Here is an 8,196-nt window from a genome sequence, read left to right on the forward strand (position 1 = left end):
CACTCACGGAGAGATTTGCTCTGAAAGAAGAAATCCACTGCGACAAAAAGAGGTCACCTGCTCTTTCAGAATTAGAGATGGAATAAAAACTGAGCTAACGACAGGATGATGTAACAGGGAGTGTGGTGAGCGGGGGCTGCAAACAAAAACCACAGAGTGTTGCATAAATGAACTCAGCGGGGAGGGGGTCAAAGAAATGTGAGTGGATATGTGAAGATCAGTGTTTATTGAGGATGGACGTGTAGAGGATTATCAGCCCTGTGGTTCCGTCACATTCACATCCTCATATCCTCCGGGTCCAAATCAATAAGTATAATTGATAGGTCGTCATAGTGAATGGGCCGGTGTCCATGTTCTGGTGAGGACACGCTCACATGACCTCACTGATGTGTCCCCACGTGGGACCGGAAGAACAAATTAAGGATGTGAACTTCTGAGTTAAACTTATCTTATTTCATATCTACAATTTATCATAAATCACTTTGAGCTGCATTATATGTATGAAAGGTGCTGTATTAACAAAATGGATTATTATTTTATTATTATATTATTATTTTAAACACTAGCTGCAGATAGTTTCTTATTCTTTGACCAAACATCTGTTTTATCTCATTTAACAAACTTGATAAGACTTTATCATGCTGGAGACGCAGTGTTTCTCTCTGACCAGCAGGGGGCGACAGTCAAAGTCTCTTCACTGTGGTTTCCATTGCTTTTGTTTTGTCTTATGTCGCCATCTAGTGGCCGAGGCGTGAAAGACAAGTCGCCTCTGATTGGCTCAATTTGCGATGTGCTTCTGTCTGATTGGCTGGCAACAACTCGACCGTCTACTAAAATCTCCCGTGAGGAAACAAGCCCAGTATGAAAACTTGTTCCGTGTTCTGAACGTTAATAAAACACGCGGATTGTTTTGTTTTTGTTTAACTAATATTTTCTTCGTTAAGCGGGTGTGGCTTTGAAAACACTCCGGGGAGAAACACGTCCCCTCTGCTTCGGTAAAAGTGTCGGCAAACCCCCGGAGTGATGTTGTTTCCCTCCGGACGACAATAGCGTGGGGACGGGCTGGGCTGGACGGAGTTGGGGGAGAAGCAGTTTGTTGTGAGAGTTTCTCTCCGCGGCGGCTCGAGCATCATGGACGGTTTCGGGGTTTTTCTGAGCTCGGCTCTGGTTCTCCTGGTTCTGGGGCTGAGTCCGGTGAGCGGCGACATCACGGACGGGAACACGGAGCATCTGAAGCGGGAACACTCGCTGATGAAGCCGTACCAAGGTGAGCGGCTCCGGCTAGCCCGTTAGCAACATGCTAACATGACGTCTGCCCACTCTGCCGCCGCCTGTCAGAAACTCGTTAACACGTTATTTATGACGTCATTTATACGTCAGAGTGAATACCTAACGTATCGCGCGTCATTCTCGTGTGATAATAAAGTGTGATATGCGTTTTTAAATGTAATGTTAGGAAATAGGAAGAGTCATGTGACGTGAAAAGTTAGAGACTCCGTCATTTTACATTTACCTCGGGATCAATAAAGTGTGTATCTATCTATCTATTTATATATCTATCTATCTATCTATTTATATATCTGTCAGTCTGACTGTTTATCTGACAGCACAGAAACATCAGCGGCTCTAAATGTTTCATAAAACATCAGTAAAGCAAAGTTTAAGTCAGTTTTATTATTGTTCATATGCATATTATCATTAAACAACAATAGTGAAATCACCTTGGAAACGTCTCTTATAGTCGGTTTAGTAACTTTATTGTTTGTTTTTTTAAAAGATAAAATAAATGAACATAAGTTAAACACGCCAGATTAGATATTTAGCAGATATTCAAAACGAGGTGGAGAAGAAAACAAGTTAAAAAGCTTGGAGACGTCACAGCTCCGGCTGAGCAGAGAACACATCCTGCACAGTTCAAACATGTGTCCTGAGGAAAGGTGCAAAGGCCCCACACACACACACACACACACACACACACACACACACACACACACACACACACACAGGGCACGGATGTGTTTGTTGAAGGCGTCAGGTCTTTACCTTTGTTCATTGTTAAAGCAACACAACTCTCAGCTCCACACTTACTATGACAACAAGAAATTACAACATGAAATTTGACACAAGGGATTTGAATCGAAAATGAATCATTGCATCTTTTCATTTTTCGTTTCTGTACGAAGAGTCTGTGCGACGTGGGTTGCTGAGCACTTACAGGCAGTTAAACTATTTCAGTGACTACTGTGCAGTACATTCCTCCAAATGTTGGCAGAGGAACCTGAGCAACCATCTTGTTTTACACGTTGTGCATATTTGTCTGTTACCCAAGAAGACGACTGCGTATGATTTACTTCAGCTCATCTGGAACAGTCATGCAACTGATCTGGTCAACGTCAAACATGAGATCAATCAGAAGAGACCTGCAGCTGTAACCTTCTCTTCTTCCTGTCGCACGCTCTCTTGTGTGTGATCACTTCCTGTCACTTCACCTGTTTGTCTCGCAGGTGTTGGCAGCAGCCCGAGCAGTCAGTGGGATTTCTGGGGAAGCACGTTGGTGACGGGCTCATATGTCCGACTCACCCCAGATGAGAGGAGCAAGCAGGGATCCATCTGGAACACTGTGGTGAGGACAAACCACAAACACAGATATTATATCTCTGTCTATTGTCATTTACACCAAAGTCTTTGCTATTTCAGCTTTGGGTTTGGAATTAATATTCTCCATCACGTTCACATGAAGCCACGCCCATTCCCCCTGGCTCTCTTAAAACGTTTTCAGCCTCAAATATTAGTTAATCTGTTGTTTCTAGATATTTTCAGAAATTATTGTCAGTCCCTGTAAGACTGAGGTGTCATTTATGTTGCTCTGTGTGTGACAAGTTAAATTAAACAAACAAAAACCTCTTGTTTCCTGTTTCTGGTCCACAGCCTTGTTACCTGAAGGACTGGGAGATGCACGTGCAGTTCAAAGTTCATGGGTCGGGAAAAAAGAATCTCCACGGCGATGGCCTCGCCGTCTGGTACACGAAGGACCGACTGCATCCAGGTAGGGACGGCGTTTCTTCCTCATGGTTCTTTTTGCTGAGTTACTGCAAAATACTGAAGTTTGGATTTACTCAAAACCCATTTCTCATCTGTGGCTCCTCATCTGACCAGTGAGAGTAACACTGAAGTAAATCTTATCTGTATTGAACAGAAGGAAAAGAGCTCGAGCTCAGATTGAGTAAATCCAACGATGTGTGTTGGTCCAGTCCTGCTGTCACTTCCCTCTGAGAAATGCTCCGAGTGCTAGTGAACACTCGTCACTGTCACTTCATCAGGAAGCTTTTTTTTTACTTCATGTCTCATCATCTCAGCTTGCTGTCGTCAGTGCTGACCACAGAAAGTGTCTGAAGTTGTCTGCTCATGTCTCGCCTCATCTCTGCCTCCATCCTAGGCCCAGTGTTTGGAAACCAAGATCAGTATCTTGGCCTGGCTATTTTTTTGGATACCTTCCGCAATGACCTCCATGGAATGGATGTAAGTGTGCAGTGTGTGGCTCCAGGTGATTGACCCGCTTGTTTCTCCACAGGGCCTGTGTTTTCCAACAATGCTCTGTTCCACGGGCTGGCCGTGTTTATAGATACTTACTCTAACGACGATGCGTCGGATGTGAGTGGTGGCTCAGGTTCTACTCCTCAGTTTACCGTCTGTGCAGTTTTCATCACTTTAAATGGGCATGTTGTTCCCCCTTCAAGCATGTGAACAGTGAAAACCCCACAGAATTGGTTTGGCTTTTTTTAATTTTACAGCAAAAAGAAATCACAGAACTTATGGAGCATGAAAGTTCTCTGGAACTGTCTCGTCCTCACTTTAACTGTTCGAATTAGAGCCCGACTGGTTGGCTGATAGAATATCTGCAGACACGAGCTTTTACAGACATATAGATATTTGAGTTTATTTGTTTATATGAAAACCTTTATTTTACAGAGTAAAAATATTTTATAATTTCTGAATTCAAGTTCCCTACGTTTGTTTGTATTTCTTTTTATTTATAGTTTTTTATAATGAAGTTTATGGTTTAAACTATGAAATAACAAAGTGTTTGATAACAGCATCTTAGGAATCATTGCCCATTTTAATATTAATATCAGTTGATGTATTACAGGCATCGAACCCATCAGTCGAGTTCTAGTCTTAATATCATTTTTAGTTTGCTTGTCTTGTCACAGAGCTGCTTTCACACTGCAGCTGAACTCGTCACTGTTGTTCCTCTGGACGATCATGTGACATCACACCGATCTGTTCATCCATCTTATTTTAGAATACTCAACTCAGAGCTCGTCAGTGACGCCTCCTGTCAGTCAGACAGAAAGCTGCAAAACTCAAGACTCACCAAATATGAACATGGATTTCTTCTGTTTATTGGAAAACTAAATAAACACTTAAATCGAAATCTCAGGAGCAAGTAGGACAAATAGGTATAAAGTTATTTTTAATTAACTCACTAATGTGATTTCTTTTAGTTTTTCTTTTTTTAGTAAAAATAATCCAATCATCCAAAAGATCCGATATGTGCACGATTTAAGAATTTATCTCAAATGTTCCTGCAGTGTGAAAGCAGCTTTTATGTATCAAAATAAATATGCATGAGCGGATATGACCTGAAACTTACTGTAGGTTTCCTTTTTATTTGTTTCACTTGTCCATCATCCTTATTTCTAATAAGTACAATAACAGTTTTTAAGATTTATCCGTTAATCTTTTTTCTGTCCGTCTCCAGCGTTCCTTCCCGTTCATTTCAGCCACGGTGAACAACGGCTCGGTGGGTTACGACCACGGCAAAGACGGACGCTCGTCTGAGCTCGGCGGCTGCTCGGCTGAGATCAGGAACCGAGAGCACGACACGTACCTCGCCGTCCGCTACTCGAGAGGACGGCTCACTGTACGTGAAGATGAAGCTTCTCTTTCTTGAGTTGCTTTAAGTGAATCGAGCTGTTTATAGTCCAAGCAGTTAATGATTATAAAACCATTTAACTTAAAACTTTCTTGTTTTAAACCTTTTTAAACAGTTTAAAATAAAGTGTCACTTTCTACAGCGCTGCATTACGTCACTGACATCCAGTTTGTGTTCTGTAGGTGATGGTTGACGTGGACGACAAGAATGAGTGGAAGGAGTGCATTGACATCGGGGGGGTTCGACTTCCCACTGGATATTTCTTTGGTGCCTCAGCAGCCACAGGAGATCTGTCCGGTGGGTCGGAGCTGGAAACAGAACAAATGGAGTCCTGATTTTCTCCCGTGTACTTTTTGTTTGCTAACAGTTTACACTGATGTTTTGTTCCAGATAACCATGACATCATCTCCATGAAGCTCTACCAGCTGATGGTGGAACACACGCCCGAGGAGGAGAACCTGGACTGGACGAAGATCGAGCCCAGTGTCAGTCTGCTCAAGTCTCCTAAAGGTAACAGAAATGAAAACCAGGATTATTTGCACATAGAGCAGGGATCTCACTTCTTTAGCTCATTTCCTGTTTTGAAATTTCAGTTCCCAAATAAGAATTTAAAACAGTTTCACACAAACCAGACGAGCAGTGAACACTTTCTTCTCCGTCTGCAGACAACATCGACGACCCGACTGGAAACTTCCGGGGCACGCCCCTCACGGGCTGGAAGGTGTTTCTGCTCCTGCTGTGCGCTCTGCTGGGGATCGTAGTGTGCGCCGTGGTGGGAGCTGTGGTTTTCCAGAAGAGACAGGAGAGGAACAAGAGGTTTTACTGAGGAGGGAGGAGGAAGAGGCGCCTTGTCGCTGAGGTGTTTGTGGTGGAATGAACTGTTTCCAGATGACAGAGCACATTCAATGTGAATTTCTTTTCTAAAGATTGTACAAATGTTTATATCTCGAAGCACTGCGTTGAGAGTGAATCTCGCCAACTCGTGGTGTTGGTGGGACGGTGCAGAACAAGTGGCTCCTTCCATAAGCGACTCTGATCAATGCTGGTTTTTGTTTGCCATGTCTTTGTGTTTATTCATGGGAGCATCAGAATGAGTTTACTGTCATTTACAACGTTTGCACTCTTGAGTTTCTTTAACGATCGTGTTCTCACCTGCTCATTGAATCTTCAGCCATTTCCTGCTGTTCTCTGCTCCAAGTGTGATCCTACGAAGGTTGTGAAAGTTTGGCATCAAACTGTCATTTCGATTTTTATTTTTTCTTTCTAAACAGTTTGTTTCTGTACTTACTGCATAGAGTGTAAATAAAGATGGACCTCGTGTCTCCACTTCCTCCCACTATCTAGAGATCACACCAAAATATACCAGAACTGAACGCCGCCATCTCAGGATGACATTTGGAGCCAGAGTCTGCAGAGTGGCGAGCAGGACAGGGAGCCACGGTATCAAGGTCCCGCCCATACACAGGCTCAGCCAATCAGGAGTCAGTCTGAGCTGTCAGTCATGGTGTTTCTCACCATTTTTATATAATCAAATTACTCAAATCTGACATTTTTGTGGTAATGAGCTGTGAACTTTTGTTATTTTTCTGTCAGTCTACAGAAAACAGATTGGAGCGAAGTATTGGCTGATTCTCTCATTTAGAAAAATCGATTGTTGCTGATTTCTAATCGTTAGCATTTTTTTAAATAAATTAGAATTAATTGAAATGATTATCATCAGCACTTATTGATCATTTAAGTTATTTCCCTCTGCTCCTGCTACACGTCCAGTTTCTGTTTCATTTCAAATCATTTCTCAAAGAGTTTCACAGCAGATTTTGCCTTTGCCTGTTCAATCAGGTCGTTTCTCATTGAATCTGATTCAATGATTGAGAAATCACAATTTCCCAGAGCGCGGGTTGACATCTTCAAATCGCTTGTTTTGAAGAGAAAGGAATGAAAACTCCAACCAGAGGAATTGTTCGCTGAATGTTTTAACTTTGAGTTCTTTATAAATGCCAATTAATCTGTCAATTGATTGATGGATTGATTTCTCGTCATGTCTCTACAACCCTCAACGCTGCACTTACGTATACGGGACATCACATGGATGGAGAAAGTGAAACTGCCTTTCAGAAAGTTGAATCACTGCTCTAAGTCACTGTCTTTTTGCTTTTCTTCTGGCTTCCATCTATTCTCACTGGGTTCTGTCCCTTCATTGTTAAGTTGGGGATTCGACGCTCGTTCTTTCATAACTGCTGAAACACAGACGGTCTTTTTTAAAATCTTTTATCTGGCTCAGTGTTTTTGTCTCTGCTCTTGAAGCCCGTCTGTATTTGCCTCTGCCACCACATCGTTAGGTTGGTGATGAGACTTGAATCTGCTCCTCTCATCAGAAATAATGTATTAAAATGGGAAAAACAACCGTTTGGCTGTGAGTTGTGTTATTTTTACTGCTATACACAATACACCCATTGTATTCAAGCAGTACACAAAGATGCTTTGAATGCTGACGATACATTTAGAAGTTTTAAACTGGATTTAAATTATTTGACAGAAGAGGCTGAAGTTAGAGAAACATGAACTGTAGTTTACTGCGTTTATCTGATAATACTCCCAATACTTTTACTTCATTTACTGTTATAGTACATCTAAAAAAAACTCCATGTAACAGTTTTGACATTTTTAACATTTTGACAAACTGATATTGAGAAACTACCTGTGTTCACTTCTGTCTGAAATAAAAATCAGTGGTTTCAAAAGTTCAAAGATCCATCATCTCCTTAAAATTACAAAGTTCAAGAATGAAACTTGAATCTAATACTTTGCTGGCATGGCAACAGTAACTAAGGGAGACAGGTTGTATTGTATGTTGGTATTTAAAAAAGTCGTCTTTCAGGATTCATTGATTCAACACTTTCTTTATAGTTCTGCTCTTTTGTAAAATATGTACTTTTACTTATATCAATACTATTAATATACATGTACTGTAGTGTAGTGTTTTGAATTCTTCTCATAGTACTTTTGTGTTGTGGTATTGCTTTTGTTAGATGTGAAGATGTGATTACTTCCTCCACCACAGTTCATATTGTGAACTTCATGTATTTTTACTTCTGTCAGGTTTGTAGCTCTGCTGGTTTTAGAGATGATGATAAATTTAACTGTTTACTTTGCTTTGTTAATTAATCTTTAATTGATTATTAACTAATATTCAGACAGTGTGAGTCAAGTTCAAATGATGAGCTGTGCTACTTTTTTCAACCACAAGATGGTGATATAGT

The 8,196-nt window shown here is 41.2% G+C and overlaps 1 protein-coding gene across 2 annotated transcripts; it reads left to right on the forward strand.

Moving 5' to 3' along the window:
- Positions 1-1,038: 1,038 nt before the first annotated feature.
- Positions 1,039-7,340, forward strand: lman2 (lectin, mannose-binding 2). Of its 2 annotated transcripts, none has more exons than XM_035161649.2 (8): positions 1,039-1,267; positions 2,505-2,623; positions 2,929-3,046; positions 3,572-3,651; positions 4,763-4,924; positions 5,119-5,233; positions 5,327-5,446; positions 5,602-7,340. In XM_035161649.2, exons 1-8 carry the CDS (start codon positions 1,132-1,134, stop codon positions 5,760-5,762), a joined length of 1,011 nt encoding a protein of 336 aa, XP_035017540.1. In that variant the 5' UTR covers positions 1,039-1,131; the 3' UTR covers positions 5,763-7,340. The 2 variants fall into 2 exon arrangements, with proteins under 2 accessions (XP_035017540.1, XP_035017539.1); XM_035161648.2 differs by lacking the exon at positions 3,572-3,651 and adding an exon at positions 3,437-3,519 and having other exon boundaries at positions 1,040-1,267.
- The last annotated feature ends 856 nt before the right edge of the window (positions 7,341-8,196 follow it).

The sequence above is a fragment of the Hippoglossus stenolepis genome, chromosome 7 (assembly GCF_022539355.2).
Source record: "Hippoglossus stenolepis isolate QCI-W04-F060 chromosome 7, HSTE1.2, whole genome shotgun sequence".
NCBI classification, from domain to species: domain Eukaryota; kingdom Metazoa; phylum Chordata; class Actinopteri; order Pleuronectiformes; family Pleuronectidae; genus Hippoglossus; species Hippoglossus stenolepis.

Bases quoted from the DNA above. Each gene is read 5' to 3' on its own strand.
- lman2 (XM_035161648.2), top strand. From the start codon at position 1,132: ATGGACGGTTTCGGGGTTTTTCTGAGCTCGGCTCTGGTTCTCCTGGTT. The intron at 2,624-2,928 runs GTGAGGACAAAC...TCTGGTCCACAG, and splicing joins GATCCATCTGGAACACTGTG to CCTTGTTACCTGAAGGACTG. The intron at 3,047-3,436 runs GTAGGGACGGCG...CCTCCATCCTAG, and splicing joins GAAGGACCGACTGCATCCAG to GCCCAGTGTTTGGAAACCAA.